Source organism: Narcine bancroftii, chromosome 14, assembly GCF_036971445.1.
Source record: "Narcine bancroftii isolate sNarBan1 chromosome 14, sNarBan1.hap1, whole genome shotgun sequence".
Taxonomy (NCBI): domain Eukaryota; kingdom Metazoa; phylum Chordata; class Chondrichthyes; order Torpediniformes; family Narcinidae; genus Narcine; species Narcine bancroftii.
The window spans coordinates 62,783,784-62,801,792 of NC_091482.1; the positions used below are offsets into that span (position 1 = coordinate 62,783,784).

Genomic DNA, 18,009 nt, shown 5'->3' on the forward strand with positions numbered 1-18,009 from the left:
CTTGCTATTAAACTCAGCAGTGTCAAATGGAAGGGTAAAGTGTACAGATAATGGCAGGACCCTGAACAGCATAGATATATAGGGATTTGGAGGGGGATGGGAGGAGGTCCATAGGTCGCTGAAAAGTGGCCACGCTAGTAGATAGGTGGGAAAAGGTTCTCAGTATACTGGCCTTCATTAGTTTGGGAACTGAGTGTAAGAAGAAGGAAGTCATGTTGCAGCGATAAAAAATTTTTTAAGGCTGCACTTAGAATACTCAGAATCAGAATTTATTCTCATGAACAAGTCATGAAATTTGGGGTTTTGAGGGAGCATCAAGGTGCAAACATTCATATTATAATCATCTTACTGCATTACTATAAATAAAAAAAATATAATTATAGAGCACGAAAATTAAGGCAGTGTCTTTGGTTTATTGATTATTCAGGAATCTGATGGTGGAGGGGAAGAAGCTGTCCTTGTGCCGCTGGGTGCTCATCTTTAGGCTCCTGTACCTTTTCCCCGATGATAGCAGAGTGAAGAGGACATGGTCTGGGTGGTGGGGGTCTTTGAGGATAGAGGCTGCTTTTTTAAGACAGTTGATGTAGATGTCCTCAATGGAGTGAAGTCTGGTGCCTGTGATGTTAACAACTCTCTGGAGTTTATTCTTGTCCTGAGAGTTGGTACCTCCATACCAGATAGTTGATGCAACTCCACGGTACACCTGTAGAAGTTTTCAAGAGTTTTTGGTATGCAATTCTGGTCGCCCTATTGCAGGAATGATGCAGAGGTTTTGGAAAGGGTACAGAAGAGATTCACCAGGATGTGGCTTAGATTAGAGGGCATGAGTTATGGGTAGAGGTTGCACATACCTGCATTGTTTTCTCTGGAGCGTTGGAGGCTGAGGGGAGACCTGATGGAAATTTATAAAATTATGAGAGGCAAAGATAGGGTGGACAATTAGAATCTGTTCCCCATGATAGAAATGTCATGCATTAGTGGATATGCACCGAAGGGGAGGGAGGAAAGTTCAACGTTGATGTGTGGACCAAGTTTTCTTTTTACAGAGAGTGGTGGGTGTCCAGAATGGGCTGCCAGGAGGAGGGGATGGAACCAGATGCAACACTAGCACGGCAGAGGCTTCCAGATAGATACATGAACGTGAAGGGAATGGAGGGATACTATCATGTGCAGGAAGATGGGATTAGTTTAATTTGGGCATCATCATGTTTTACGTTCTAAAGGAAGAGAGGAGACAAAAGGTAGGTACGTGAGGTAGGATGCTGATTGATGGTCCTGCTGGGTAGCACCGTGATTGAAGTAACAACACAATGTTGGAGAAACTCAGCAGGTCACACCTTGTCCTTTTAATGTAAGCAAAGATACATAATCAACATTTTCGGCTTGAGCCCTTCATCAAGATGTAAGCAAATTTTGGCCAACATTTTGCTCATATCTTCATGAAGGGCTTAAGCCTGAAATGTTGGGTAATGTATCTTTATTGTTGCTACATTAAGTACACGGTTTGACCTGCTGAGTTTCTCCAGCTTTTATTGTTGGTCTAACTGCTGTACTTAAGTACGGGTTGACCTGCTTAGATAGAAAGCCAAACCATATAACCACTTACAGCATAGAACAGGCCAGTTCGGCCCTACTAGTCCATGCCGTAACAAATCCCCACCCTCCTAGTCCCACTGACCAACACCCGGTCCATACCCCTCCAGTCCTCTCCTATCCATGTAATTATCTAGTCTTTCCTTAAATGTAACCAATGATCCCGCCTCGACCATGTCTGTCGGAAGCTCATTCCACATCACTACCACCCTTTGCGTAAAGAAATTTCCCCTCACGTTCCCCTTATAATTCTCCCCCTTCAACCTTAAACCATGCCATCTAGTTTGAATCTCCCCCACTCTTAATTGAAAAAGCCTATCCACGTTTACTCTGTCTGTCCCTTTTAAAATCTTAAAGACCTCTATTAAGTCCCCCCTCAATCTTCTACGCTCCAGAGAAAAAAGCCCTAGTCTGCACAACCTTTCCCTGTAACTCAAACCTTGAAATCCTGTCAACATTCTCGTGAACCTTCTCTGCACTCTCTCTATTTTGTTTATATCTTTCCTATAATTTGGTGACCAAATTACACAGTACTCCAAATTTGGCCTCACCAATGCCTTGTACAATTTCATCATAACCTCCCTACTCTTGAATTCAATACTCCGATTTATGAAGGCCAACATTCCAAATGCCTTCTTCACCACACCATCTACCTGAGTATCAGCCTTGAGGGTACTATTTACCACAACTCCTAAATCCCTTTGTTGCTCTGCACATCTCAATAGCCGACCATTTAATGCGTATGACCTATTTTGATTTGCCTTTCCTAAATGTAACACCTCACATTTATCTGTATTAAATTCCATCAGCCAATTCTCAGCCCACACCTCCAGCCTTCCTAAATCACCTTTTAATCTACAGTAATCTTCCTCACTGTCCACAACACCACCAATCTTTGTATCATCCGCAAACTTGCTTACCCAACTCTCCACCCCTACTTCCAGATCGTTAATATATATAACAAACAATAGTGGACCCAGGACCGATCCCTGAGGAACTCCACTAGTCACCGGCCTCCAATTGGACAAACAATTTTCTACCACTACTCTCTGACACCTCCCATCCAACCATTTCTGAATCCATTTCACTACCTCCTTATTTATACCTAATGCCTCCACCTTTTTTCCTAACCTCTTGAAACAAAGCTTTCAATTAAATGACTAATTGACGATAAACAATTCAATTTTGAAACTCACCTCATCTTTCTCTAACAGCACAAGTCGTACGATGATGATGTTCACAGAGTTCCCAATACTAGCATCACGAAACAACCCAGCGACCTGCGGAGAAGATCAGGAAGCGATCGTGTAAGAACTTGTGTCGAAATCAGATAACCGCCACCTCCTGCAGCACCTGAGCATCTCCACCACAATGGGAAGTCCACCACATTGGGAAATACTAACGCAGACGGACAATAGCTCAACCGTGAAGAATGTTCAAAGGATGTACAGAGGAGGTTCGCAATTATGATTCTGGGAATGAAATGGTAATCGTACAAGGAGCATTTGACAGCTCTTGACCTGTGTTCATTGGAATTTAGGTAAATGTGTGGTGGGGGGATGGGGGGATATTCTCATTGAAACATTTTGAATGTTGAAAGGCACAGAAGATGTAGAAAGGTTGTTTCCCACGGTGGGAGAGTCTAAGACAAGAGAGCACAAGGTGAATCTATTAAATTTGTTGCCACAGGCAGTTGTGGAGGCCAAGTCATTGGGTGTATTTAAGGCAAAGATTGATAGGTTCTTGATAAACCAGGGCATCAAAGGTTATGGGGAAAAGGCTAGGCAATGGGGCTGAATGGGAAAATGGATCAGCTCATGATTAAATAGTGGGGCAGACTTGATGGGATGAATAGCTCCTATATCCTATGTCTTAAAGGAAGAAAGAGAGAGAGAGAGAGAGAGAGAATTGGAGGGTGATGAAGAAAATTCCCAAAGGAATGGCACGGTCGCTCATGGAGCAGGGACAGGTTGAGGATGTGCAACAGGCCGACATTGTCGAGTAACAGTCGTCATCGATGGTAACAGAATGATCTGTATGAAGTTATTTACTCATGGGTTTGCCTCTGCTGGTCTTCAAGGATCATGGCTCCTGAACTGCCACGTGAGCAGAAGGTTCCCGAGCTTCAGTAGCGGGGCCTCACCAGGGGCTTCTGCTTCTGACTGTGATCCTGGTGACTTCCATGTAAAAGGAAGCAAGCATGGAAGAAGATAAGTGAGCCTCCATGAGGCTGTGGGAGAGATTGTAGAAACACTGCACACTGAACAAATCAGGCTTTGATGGTCCACGGTTGAACAGCTTCAGCAATCGCTGATTATCTGATGTCCTTGAATTCTATGTCAGTCCCAAGAGGTAAAACAGGCCAGTCAGAAGATGAGATCTTTCTTAGGGTGGTCTTCATTGATAAAGTATGGGAGGACAAAGTTCAAGAACCTAAATGTTGAGTCTAATCCAGATGCTGTCCTGCCAAGTATTTCCAATATTTTCCGATTTTCATCTTAATGTTGACCTCAAGGGTGGGAAAAAATCTGGGGGCTGGGGGCTGAGGGCTGAGAGGTGATGAGATTGGAGATGCTGAAGCTGTTGTCCTCAGAGCCTGAGAGGTTAGTGCAAGATTAAACAAAAGCTCCCACAAGGTCTGATGGAATAAATAAGGGAGAACCAGCTCCCAATGGCAGGAGGTAGGTCCGTAACCAAAGAGTGCTGAACCAGGGGCACGGCGAGAATGTATTTGAATCCCATGTAGTTGTTGTGACTTGGAACGTGTTTCCATAACGGGAAGTGGCAGCAGATTCATAAAGAGATTGAATGACTATGTGAAAAAAATTTAACTAGGGAGGCTTTGAAGGGCAAGGCTTACTGGCTCCCGTCTTGACAACATTTTACAGGAGCGTAATTGAGAGAGTCCTATCTGACTGCATCATTGTGTGGGACAGTGGCTGCAAAGCATTGGACTGGAAGTCTATATAGAGGATGGTTAAAACGGCCGAGAAGATCAGTGGGGTTTTCCTTTACTCTTGACGACGTTCACTGGGAGCGTTGCCTGAACAGGGTCACAGAATTAGAAGTCCCTTTCCATCCAGTGCACAGGATCTTCAACCCACGACCATTGAAAATTAAAATCAGGACCGCCGGGCTGGGGAAAAGCTTCTTCCGCAGGCTGTGAGATTGATGAAAACTATTCTGTACCGTGTAAATAATCCCAAATATTGATATATTTTGATTATCTATGTCAGGGATGGCCAATCTATGGCGAATGCACAAAGGGTGCACATTGCACCCCAGTGATAATAAAAGAGTAAGCCTACTCATTCAAAACTTTTATCCTACAGTATCGCATATCTAGTATACAGGAGGGATACTGTAGTGTACCTGTCAACTTTTTATTTGTAAGTAGTGTTCAATGTGGGGACCGGCACGGGGCTGTGGGGAGAGAAGGGACAGTGGAATCAGTGTGGGGACTGACGCTGACCTGTGGGGAGAGAGCAGGGCAGTGGGATCAGTGTGGAGACTGACATGGAGCTGTGGGGAGAGAGCAGGGCAGTGGGATCAGTGAGGAGACTAACACGGGTCTGTGGGCAGAGAGTGGGGCAGTAGGTTCAGTGTGAGGACTGACACATGGCTGTGGCTAGAGAGCGGGGCAGTGGGATCAGTTTGGGTATACAGTATATAATTTCCTGTAGCTATCGATCGCTTTTTCTAAACTTCTGTGGGCTTGCTCACAGTAATTGAATAATTATGGGACCATGGATGTATATGTGGTCGGGCGTTGCCCGAACGGACATTAAGTGACACACACCTATACACACATTTGAATTCGTCTGTGAAAAAATTGACGCATGGAATGTAAAAGATTGGCTATCCCTGATCTGTGTGATCATTATGCACAGTGTATTGTGTATTTTTGTGTGTGCACCATGGTCTAGAGAGACAAGTAGCAGATGTGCAATCAGATATAATAAACGAACTTGAAAATCTCCAGGTTTGTGTGGAAGGAATGGGGATGAGACTCTTATAAGAGTTCTTTCAAAGAATAAGAGCACTGAATGGAAATTGCTGGAGCATCGGGGACAATTGTCCCCAGATCTTTATTGATAAATATTGAGTTAATGACTCGCAGCTCAATGGATGACAAGAACACAGTGGAGAGTCACTGGGATCCCACTGGAATCGCACCTGACTTCGTTTTGGACACTTGTGCAAACAACGAGGGGCTGTTGGAACTCAAGAGCGTCAGGCAGCATCCGTAGGTAGGAATGGCCAGCCTACGTTTTGGGTCGGGACTCTTTATAGAGACTAAAGTAGGAAGGGGTGAGATCATCTATCAAAGGCGGGGGAAAAAGCTGGGGAGGGGGTTGAGAGGTGATGGGATATTGGGCAGAAGGTGGGAGAGATGGAGAGAGGTAGATACAAGATTCCTTTATGGTCACATAATAAAAGCAGTGTAATATTACACAAAATTTGTTTCAGTCTGCCATAAGATTCAACATCAGCAGAAGTTGCTGGGCGCCTCTTACAGTCAGAGAAAGAGAAGCAAAAGGAAGAAGAGGTAGAGGGAGAAATCATGAGGGAAGGGGGAGGAAAGGTTGGAGAGAAAGGAAGAATGGGAGTGTAAAGAAGGGATAGGAAGAGTGGAACCAGATTGGTGTGAGTGGAACTAGATTGGTGTGGAGTTAACTTAAACTAGAGAAATTAATGTTCGTGCTGTTGGTTTAAGGGAGTTCAAGAATATCAAATTTGCCTCCCAGCCCTCCCCAGCTTCTCCCTTCCCTCCTTTTCTCATCTCACCCCTTCCTACCTTCGTCTCAATAATGTTTCTGATGCCAAACGCTGATTGAATGCTTTTCTCCATGGATGCTGCCTGACCTACCAAGTTCCTCCCTCTGGAGTTGTGTTTCTCTAGGTTTAGATGTTCCTTAGCTCAAATCATTTTTGTGGGAATGCTGGTACTTTAAGAGCAAGCCAAAAGGACTTGAATGGGAACAAATGCTGAATGATTGTTGACGTTTCGGAAACTGCCGGCGTTTCTCAACGAGGTCTTTGCCCTTTGTTACACACTCATACGTGCCTTTGACGAGCTCAGTGGTTTGAATTGTTCTGAACAAATATGTGGCAGTCAACATGACGGCTTTGATTCACAAACTTTGAAGGAAAAACTGTCCAGCTGCCATTTTCTGAAAGGAAACTCCTGTGGCTCTCTCTGGGTCAGGTTGTGGGTTCAAATTCCACTCCAGGAAGAAGGAGGAGCTGATGGAAGGGCTGACTTTTGGACGAATTTCATTTTCAATTGGACGCACAAAGTCCCCTAGCATGAATGTGTAATGGAAGATATTCACACTTCAGTCGAAGTTATACAAACAGGTGATTATGGGCATTGTCATGGTGGCCATTTGTGGGAGATTGCTGGCCAGGTTTTACTGCAACAAACCCTACAGTGATTACACCACAAGAACACATTTGGCTATGAAGTACCATGGAATGTCCAGAGGTTGAAAATTGCACAATGCAAATACACAGGTTTTTTTTCCCTGATTTCCATCCCATTTAAGGTTTACTGGCAAACAAAGCAAAAGTGGCCACGTTTGTTCATCAATGCCTCCTTAAATGAATGTCATTTGAAAACTGAGCCATGAGGTCAAACATTCCCTCCATTTAACACACTTGTTCAAATGGGAAGACCATCTCACAATCTCTGGCATCGAATCCATTAATCATCTTAAGAGCAGTTCAAGAAGGTAGCACAACATCGCTGTCTCCAACCAAACACTGTTAAAGCTTATTTAAAGCACTTCACCTTCTGTCTGTGGGGTTCTGTCCTTGTCCTGGTTGCTTTCTCCACACAAAGATCTCATGGTCACAAGCTGGTCACAACCTCCGCTCACTGCTACATTTAATTTTTTAATTTATACATCCATCACAGTAACAGGCCATTTTGGCCCACAAGTCCGTGCTGCCCAATTTACACTCAATTAACCTGCACCCGTGGTACGTTTTGAAGGGTGGTAGGAAACCAGAGCACCTGGGGAAAACCTACGCAGGAATGGGGGGAACGCTCAAACTCCTTACAGACAGCAATGGATTTGAACCCTGCTCTCAATCAGTGGTGCTTATAGGGCACAAGGTTCAGAAACTAATGACCAGGTACTTCAGGCTTAAGAACAGTTTTTTTTTCCCCAAATGTTATCAGGCTCATAAACCTCCCCTTGTTATGTCCATCAGGGACTGCTCAGTTCCCTGGGTCCACTGATCATGGACTGCTCCCATGGCTCCACTGATCAGGGACTGATCTGACACCATAAATGGCCAGTCTGCACAAGGATAACTGTGAATATTTATTATCTATCTCTTTTGTGTGTTTAGTATGAAATTGTTTTAGTCACTTTGTCGTTGTAGTTGTATGGTTTGACAAGTTCCAGTTTGGCTGCAGGAAATAACCATTTTGGCACATATGTACATTACTCAGTCTTCGATTGCATTATCTTATCCAGGGATGTGGTTAGTTGGTTTTGTAAGTTTGGCGGGCAGACCGCAGAGCCCACCTCACTGACAAAAGGCAAAGGAGGGAAAACCCAACACCCAACCCCAACCAACCAATTTTCTCCTGCAGCTGCTGCAACCGTGTCTGCCTGTCCCGCGTCGGACTTGTCAGCCACAAACGAGCCTGCAGCTGACGTGGACTTTTACCCCCTCCATAAATTTTCGTCCGCGAAGCCAAGCCAAAGAAAGAAGGATAGCTGGGGAGACAGATGAGTCTGGAGTCTGTGATTGTATCATCCTGAGAAAGGTCAGTAGGAGACCAGGGAGAAGCAGAGGGAGGCTAGAGACTGCAGATGTGGCCGGACTCCGACTGGTCAGATGTGTATTGGACCCCAGGGCTGGACAGATGCAAGGCTGGGTTCCCAAAGGCTGGAGACCCAGAACTGGCCACGTGAGAATGGATAACCCAGGGCTAGACAGATGTGATGATGGAGATTCCAGATGTGAGGCTAGATACCATGGCTGGCCAGATGAGAGGATGGGGACCTCAAGGCACGACAGATATGATGTTTTTGATCCCACGGCTGGACGGTTGTGAGGATGGAGACTCTGGGACTGGGCAGACGTGAAGATGGGGAGCCAGGGAGCAAAGGAGAGAGGTCAGGAGTGGATGAGAAGAGGTTTGAGAATGGGAGGAAATAAGGAAATCAAGAAAGTAAAATTCCAAAGTGAAGTATGAAGGGTAATGTGCCAAAAGCTCCCTTTACAACCCTATCTATCTGCAATCCCACTTTCAGTGGATTACAGTATGCACCTGTATTTCCAGATCCCTCTGTTCTACTACACTCCTCAATGCCCTACCATTTACTGTGTATGTCCTATTTTGGGTTGTCCTTCCAAAATGCAACACCTTGCACGTGTCTGCATTAAATTCCATCTGCCATTTTTCAGCCCATTTCCCAGCTGGACCAGATCCCTCTGCAAGCTTTGAAAACCTTCCTCACTGTCTGCAGCGCCTCCAGTCTTGGTGTCATCTGCAAACTTGCTGATCCAATTTACCATGTTATCTTCCTCCCACAAACATAATTGAGAAGGAATTTGAATTGTTTCACTCAGGTGGAGATGATGTAAACGACAGTCACTCACCATGTTCATCACAGTGAGGACGTAGGCCTCGATGTTCTCACTTCCGTGATGCTCGACCATTTTAGGATCAGCCACAACCAGTGTCTCCACCCACTTCTCCTTGCTAATGGACCGTTGCTTAATCCGTCTTTTGCATTCTTGCTTCTTTTCCCACTTTTCCCGTTTCTTTTCCAGATGTTTGAGCTTCTTCAGGGTATCTAAACAATCCAAGGAAGAACAGACAGTGGGATTTGAAACATCAATGCCTGCAAATGCTGTGGTTGCAGTAAAAACACACAGTAAATTCTGGAGGAACTCAGCTCGTCTCACAGTGTCCATAGGAGGTAAAAATATATTACCGACGTTTCAGGCTTGAACCCTTCTAGGTGTGAATAAAAAGCAGGCAGACATCTGAATTAAAGACTGGGGAGAGAAAGGGGGAAGAATGGGGGGCGGGGGGAAGGGAGGGAATCCAGATCAACAAGCAAAAGGTGTTAATTGGATATGGTAAGAGGAAAGGTGATTTTAGCTCTGTGAAAGGAGTTGGAAGCTGCTTTGAGGTGGAATAGCTGGAGAACGCAGCTCTGGAGCGAGCTGCGGGTGTGGGCAAAATGCCATTCAGGTGGCAGCGCTGAAGGCGCTGTTCTGGCACCGGAAAGGTCCGCAGCAGGGAGAGGCACTGAGGAGCAAACACCGGCTCCTGTCGATTGTGGCCGTAGTCCCGCCCACTTTCAGGTGCCTAGGGGGAGCACTCGTAAGCAGAGAAATCACCTACCTGAGGTGGGTTGGGTAAGTACTCCTCGGGTCAGGGTTCTCCACTTTCAGGTATTTTAGGCGACTTTACGTTGGGATATTTTGGCCACCTGAAAGCAGCTAGAAAGGCAGAGAGAGAGACAGACAGACAGAGGTGGGAAGAAATGAAACAGGGATGTTTAACGGAAACCAGAGAAGTCAATGTTAATGCCATCCATTTGGAAGATGAGGTGATGTTCCACCAATTTTCAGGATGTCTCAATGCAATGAGGACCATGGATAAACACGTCAGCAAGGGAATAGGAAGAAGAATTGAAATGGGTGGCCACTGGGAAATTCATGCAATTTGACCTGCTCAGCAGTAATCCCTCCAAATGCCCTGAGATCAAGGCACTTGGCCACATGTATCCAGTTCAGTGCCACATCTATTAACACCCTAACCCTGTGGTTCTCAAATATTCATTTACATTGCATGGACCATCTAGAACACATCCACAGACCAACGGTCTGCTGATCACAGGTTGAGGGGTACAGCTCTATCCCAAATAAAACCTGTTGCACTTAAAATGACTAATGGAGCTTTTTCTGGAATGAGTTTTGTCAGCATCTCTACTTCCTCAGTTTGTAGATGTTTGGTATGACATCGGAAACTCTGGGAAATTTTGAGTTTTGGTGGAAAGTGTGCTGACCGGCTGCATCATGGTCTGGTATGGGGACACCACTACCCCTGAGCATAAAACACTGCAAAATTTAGTGGACATCACAGTTAAAACCTCCCCATCATCAAGAACATCTACAGGGAATGCTGCCGTCGTAGAGCAGCAGCAATCATCAAGGATCCTCCCCACCCAGCGCACGCTCCATTCTCGCTGCTGCCATCAGGAAAGAGGTATCAGTGCCAGAAGACTCGCACCACCAGGTTCAGGAACAGCTGCTCCCCCTCCACCATCAAGCTCCTCAACGACAAACTCAATCAGGGACTCATTTAAGGGCTCCACTTTTGCATTTTATTGATATTTTCTCCTCTCTGTATTGCACAGTCAGTTTGTTTACTTTTCTTTATTTCTGTACAGGTGCACATTGAGCTAGTTTTATTTTTGCCCTGCCGATAAGAGGTGATTCTGCCTCGCCTGCAGGAAAAAGAATCTCAAGACTTCTATGTGATATCATCTATGTACTCTGACAATAAATCGGAAATCTAATTGTTACACACTTCTACCCATTCGGACGAGGGGTGTGAAATGTCGCTGATGAACCAATGTTATTGTCTTGCTACATTATTTTAGAGGAAGGTGAAGAACTAATCATGTTGGTAATGGATCTGGATTCAGACCATGGATGGAAGGCAGATTTCCTTGCAACCATCTAGTCATTCCGAGTCGTGATGCAGGCTCTCGACCTGAAATCTCGACCATCTCTCTGCCTCCACAAACTCTGCCTGACCTACTGAGATCCTCCAGCGTTTTGTGTTTTATTCCAGGTTCCACCATCCGCAATCTCTCGAGTATCTACATAATGAACACCATTGGTACAATTAACATTCCAAATTTATCCAGACTCTTATTTAAATTTCTGATCAGAAATGATTGGATACAAACTCATGTTGGTGGACCAATAGTCTAATCCTCTAAATCCCAGCCCCATGTTTTGGCCCCTTGCTGCTTCTGAAGGGCTTGCCTGACTCTGAAGTTATTCTCAAAAGTGTTTTGACCTCTGCTGCTTCTTTTCAAATTCCAAACAACCAAAGTGAAATCACCCGTCAACTTTCCGTAGAGATCGCAGAACAGTTGATGTAATGAGACTGAAGTGAGGAACGCTCTTACAGCTGACTTTCTGGAAACCTTCATAAAAATAGTTTTAAAAAAACCTTTCATCAGAGAGCATTTCCCAAACGTAAACATGTGCCTCTATAATTAGCCCATGGAGCCACATCAGCACCACTCCAGGCAGAAGGATTTAATTATAGTATGACGAGTAACATGTAGTTCCCACTTTGAATGTGCAGCAGGCGAGTGTAATGGTACAGGAAGATGGGGTAGAACTTTCCTTTCCAGGCAAAGCAAACAGATCAGAGGCCTGAGGTGGGTTCTCCGGTCTTGTTTGTTGGACATCTAACTCTATCCCACTTGGGTTTACGCATCACATCTGGACACAGAGAACTTTCCATAAAAACACTTCCCAGAGCTGCATTTTTATTTATCTGGTTCGTTTTATCTCTGCAGAAAGCAAGATTATCATAAATACAGGAATTTGAGGGGAGTCACGTGATGGAGTAGTGGCCGGACGGTGAACTCCAGCCCTCTCCAGAAAAGTCGGGAAAAACAAGAGAAAACACAAAGGCACAGAAATAAAAGTTACAGAAAAGTAAGTATAAAGGTGGAAAGAAGATGGCGACAAAAAAAGAAAAATCGAAAGCAACGGCAAGAAGAGAGGAAGAGAAGACAAAGGAGAAAAAAGGTGAAGGCCTTACCTGTCCGAAGAGGCCCGCTGCGGAGGAGAGAGAAACCCGCTCCCTCAGGTCGGTAAATAATGGACTACAAAAATGGCTCGCTGAGCCGAGTAAAAGTGCGCGATGCGAATGAAAGAAAACACACCGACGGGAGGGGGGACCAGCTGGGGAGTCGATCTCCACAGCCGGCAACGACAGCTGCAGAACACCTGCAGCAAGAAGAGACCACAGAAGACAATAGAAACAAGAAAGAAGAGGAGGAAAGGGCAACAAAGAAACAACAGATGGTCAACCCAGAGGAAGAAGAAGAGGAAGAGTATGGTGAAATAGAAGAAGAAAAGAAAGGCAAGGTAAAGGATATACTTGCTCTTATTAAAGGATACATGGAGTCATTTAAAGAATGGCAAACACAGGAATTTAAGGATTTAAGAAAAAGAATAAACAACACAGAAGAGAAAATAAATAAAATGGAGATGACCTTAACAGAAATGGGAAAGAAAATGGACAAGATGGAAGAGCGGGCAGTAGCAGCAGAAATGGAGGTAGAAGACTTAAAAAAGAAATTGGAGAAATCTAATAAAAAAACTAAAGAGACACAAGAACTACTAGCTCAAAAAATAGATACAATGGAAAACCATAACAGAAGAAATAACATAAAGATAGTGGGCCTTAAGGAAGATGAAGAAGGCAAGAATATGAGGGAGTTTATAAAAGAGTGGATCCCTAAGACCCTAGGATGTCCAGAACTACAGCATGAAATGGAAATAGAAAGGGCACATAGAGTATTGGCCTCTAAACCACAACCACAACAAAAACCAAGATCTATTGTAGTAAAATTCCTAAGATATACTACAAGAGAAAAGGTACTGGAGAAGACAATGGAAAAAGTAAGAGAGGGCAACAAACCACTGGAGTATAAAGGGCAAAAAATCTTCATTTATCCAGATATAAGCTTTGAACTCCTAAAGAAGAGAAAAGAGTTCAATACAGCAAAGGCGATTTTATGGAAGAAAGGGTATAAATTTATACTAAAGCATCCAGCGGTATTGAAAATATTTATTCCAGGACAACAAAACAGACTATTCTCGGATCCAGAAGAAGCACGAAAATTTGCAGAACAATTACAAAAATAGACTGAGGGAGGAAGACGGGTAATGAGAGTTAAAATGATCGCGACTGATATGTATGTGGGTAAAGACAAAAATAGACTGAGGGATGAAGACGGGTAATGAGAGTAAAAATGATCACGATTGATATGTATGCGGGTAAAGAGGTATAAGAGTGAATAGAGACAATGAGCATACATGAATGTATCTGTACTTAGAGGAAAATATAGATAGTATAGACAAGAATTAATAAGGGAAGGTAATGGAATAGAGAGAATAAGGAGGGAATTAAAAGAGTGACCTTTGTGACATATGAAAAGTGAAATCTTTTCTGGGGGAGGCGGGGTGGGGGGAAATAGCGGTCACTGCAAAATCAGTTGACGCTTGCGAGTGGATTCGCAAATCCAAATGGAGAGGGGAGATGTGGTTGTCCGACAAGGGATAAAGGACAACTCAGGAGGTGAAGGGGAGATTGGGGATAAATAAGATAGAAATAGGAGAATAAGGAAAATGTTAGATGTTGTAGGAATGTTGTCTTATAAAGAGTTGAAAATAAGAAAACAGAAATGGAAAAGGAGGAAAGGTAATGATGGAAAAACGGAAAGAGAAGATAAACAAAATATAAAAGGGCTACGCTGAACTATATGTCTTTAAATATTAATGGAATACATAACCAAATTAAAAGGAAGAAACTACCAAATTTAAATGAATAAATGTATTCCATTAGAAAAAAAATAACATATTGGTTAAGAAATAATATTGAAATATTCGAACAAGTATAGGAGCCTTACATTAAATACAATAGCGAAAACCTACCGGGGACAAACATTACCTAAGTTGATGGAAGGAGAAGGAAAGAAAAGAATGGACTCAGTAGAATTTCTGGTGTAATTTTGTTGAATGACAACATTGTCTGACTGGCTTAATGCAACCTAGATTGTATACCTAAAATGGATGAGAGGGGGGGGGGTGGGGGGGTGGTTTGGGAGGAAAGGGGGGGGGGAGAAAAAGGTCACTGTATATGTGTGAAAAAGAAATAGTGTATATCATGGCTAATGTGATTTATGGTGTGAAAAATAAAAAAAATTTATAAAAAAAAAATAAATACAGGAATTTAAGCAACTGTGGGAAGATTTATAATTATGGAATCAATAAAAGGGAATGAGCTGGACCAGATTGTTCTTCTGGGAAGGAGAATAGAGAAAGAAGGAGAGGTTATTATCATGTAATACTACATGTAGTATGTAACATACATGAAATTCTTTTAACTTTGTCTATTGTAAGGAAGACAGAAAGTTGCCACTGTCCAGCACCCCTTACAGAGATGAGGCCCCAGCAAGGAACAAACTCAACCCCTGGTTTTCAAGAGCAGTGCTCTAACCACTGAGCTATTTTGAAGCTTATAAGAACTGATAATGCTTCCAAATGTATTTGATATTCTGAACAATTGCCAAAGTCTGCGGAGCAGGTTATGACATCAGGGTAAGGAAGTGGCCCCTCAGCCAGGGATGAAGAGTGGAACATGGAACAGTGTAGCTCGGATATTTGCTCAAGCAGTGTGTGCTTCTTTGGATACTGAGCTGTGGACTGACAGACACTGAGTGCTTCCAACAATGAGATTAATTGATTCTTGGCCATTCAGTGGACACAGGGAGCAGATGGGAAATTGGCTGCAATCTTTCCAAATGGCAGATTGGCATTGAGTCTCCTCCTGCCCTTCCGTTCCCATGAAAGAGATTCTTTCAGGGACAAAAATGGGGCAGTTGAACAGACAACCCAAGACCCGAGGATCTTGTCCAGGTGGTTGTAAAATTGGGGTCCAATCAAGTCCATTAATTTCTTGCCTCCTTCCATGGTTAAAGTCAACCCCCAACATGGTGGTGGTGACATCTAGTGACAATTATCAGTACTGCAACAATCTACACTTGAGGCTTTGAGAGAAAACCGGAGAGTTTTTCAAATACTCAGCAGATCACCAAGAGTTTCCACCATCTTCTGGTTTTGTTTTTGGTTTCCAGTGTCTGCAAGTTTCTTTTATCTTCACATTGATGGTTGTCTAGATCTAATATGCTTGCCCCTTTTATCACATGCATTTGTGGTAATTTACCAAAATTCTCCAGATTGGAAGATATCAAATGTAATGTCTCCGTTTACAAAAAAAAAGAGATATTCAAAAGGCAAGTAACTATCAGCAATTTAGCTCAACGTCTGTAGTCATGAAAATGCTTGAAACTATCATTAAGGAAAAAATAATGAGGCATCTGGATAGAAATTGTTCCATCGGGCAGATTCAGGAAGGGCAGGGCCTGTTTAATTAATTTATTGGAGTTCTTTGAGGATTTAATGAGTGCCATGTATAGAGGGGAACAGGTGGATGTTGAGTACTTGGATTTCCAGCCGGCATTCGAAAAGGATGCGTGGAGTTGTGGAAAATGTATTGGCAGTGGTTCGGGATTGGTTAACCATTAACAAGCAAGGAGCTGAGATAATTCTCTGGATGGCATAGTTGGTTAGTGGAATGCCGCATGGGTCAGTGCTGGTCCCAGTATACATCAACGATTTGAATTTAGATATACAGCACGGTTACAGGTCCTTTCATCCCATGAGCCCATGCCACGCAATTACACCCAATTGACCTACAATCCCGGTACATTTTGAATGGTGGGAGGAAAACCAGAGCCCCTGGAGGAAACACATGTGGGGACAAACTCCTTATAGACAGCGCTGGATTCGAACCCGGGTCACTGGCACTGTAACAGCATTGCGTTAACCGCCTCTTGGACAAGTGTTGCTGATGTCACTAGATTAAGTGGAAAAGCAAATTGTTAAGAGAGTGTGGAGAGTCTGTGGAGACAGATTGGTTTAGTGGGTGGGCAAGGGTCTGGCAGATGGAGTACAACGTTGGTCACATGCATTGGAAGGAAAAATGGAAAAATCAGACCATTTCTTAAATGGTGACAGAGAGAGTGGGAGTGACAGAGAGAGTGGGAGTGACAGAGAGAGTGGGAGTGACAGAGAGAGTGGGAGTGACAGAGAGAGTGGGAGTGACAGAGAGAGTGGGAGTGACAGAGAGAGTGGGAGTGACAGAGAGAGTGGGAGTGACAGAGAGAGTGGGAGTGACAGAGAGAGTGGGAGTGACAGAGAGAGAGTGATGAGGAAGAGAAAGGAATCTTGTAAAAACAGGCAGTGTAACACCTCACAATATCAGAAGTGGTGGGATATCAGGTTTCTAGAATTTACACTTAAGGCATAAAATACTGGATATTTTAAAAGATAGGAATAAAATATTTAATGGGGATATGGATAGGAACGGCGGACAGGGGCCTTTTTAATTCCTGAGTATCAATCCACAGATCAGGTGAAATGGAAAGTATATCAAAGAACCACCTTTTGTCTAAAGCAGTTCTGAGGTTGAAACTGGTATGAACTGTGCCCAAATTTCAATAATAAAGAGCTGTAAACATTACACAACACAATGGGGCCTCCTTTGTAAATGATGTCAGTCCTCTTGCTAAACGTTGTGGTCTCAGGATAGGAACAGAAGCTCTTCACTCTTCAGCTGGTGACCAAATGAAGTTTCAAAAGCAGCTAGTCTAACTCTGTGGTTCCATGGCGAGCACTCTCTTCCACTCAGAAGATTGTGGGTTTGAACTCCACTCCAGAGGTTGCTCCCAGGCCCTTGATCCAGAGGGAATACTGCACTCTCTGAGGTGTAATTGAGGCCCCATCTGCCTTCTCGGGTGTGGGGAAAGGATTCAAGGCAGAAAGAACAAGGGCAAACTCACCCCCATGCCTGCGATGGTGTCTATGCACAAACGTCAACGTGTGAGTCAAAGCAGCAAAAGTGGAAACAGAAGGTTGGCCAGCAGAGTTTGAACAGGTTAACATAGTGGTTAGCGCAACACTATTACAGCGCCAGCGACCCAGGTTCGAATCCCACGCTGTCTGTAAGGGAGTTTGCACGTTTTCCCTGCATCTGCATGGGTTTCCTCTGGGTGCTCCAGTTTTCTCCCAACCTTGAAACGTTCGGGGGTTGTTGGTTAATTGGAGTTTTCATATGGCATGGGCTCAAGGGCCTGAAGAGCCTGTTATCATGTTGTACATCCAAATTGAATTTTTTAAAAAGTTGAAATAAATTTAAATTTAGAAACAACCTCTGAAGACACCATGGTGCCAATTTAAACTTGGCCCATCTGTCTGTACACAGTCTGTTCGTGGCTCAATACCCAGTGGTTCTCAACCTTTTTTCCTCCACTCAGATACCCTATTAACCACAGAGCATCTATGGCATAGGATGCCATCGTGTTTAGTAAGGGGTTACTTAAGGTGGTATGTAAGTGGACTAAAAAGATGAGAACCATCTCCTTCAACGTTGCTATTCTATTTGCTTCCTCCACCTTCCCCGGCTCTGTGTTCCAGACACTCACCACTCCCTGTGTCAAAAGCCTGCCTCAGAAATCTCCTTTATACTTTATCCTTCTCACAATAAAGCCAGCCCCTCCAGTA

The 18,009-nt window shown here is 43.9% G+C and overlaps 1 protein-coding gene across 9 annotated transcripts in view; it reads right to left on the reverse strand.

Annotated features, from left to right (window-relative positions):
* Positions 1 to 18,009, reverse strand: part of LOC138749165 (A disintegrin and metalloproteinase with thrombospondin motifs 7-like) — a 146,798-nt gene that overhangs the window by 83,757 nt on the left and 45,032 nt on the right. For all 9 annotated transcript variants that reach the window (XR_011348461.1, XM_069910169.1, XM_069910170.1 and 6 more), the window contains 2 exons: positions 9,217 to 9,413; positions 2,790 to 2,873 (listed from right to left, as the gene is read on the reverse strand). Coding sequence is in view for 8 of the 9 variants with exons in the window: in XM_069910169.1 (XP_069766270.1) it covers positions 2,790 to 2,873; positions 9,217 to 9,413 (281 nt within the window). In the remaining variant the exon portion in view is untranslated. The remainder of the gene's footprint in view (positions 1 to 2,789; positions 2,874 to 9,216; positions 9,414 to 18,009) is intronic.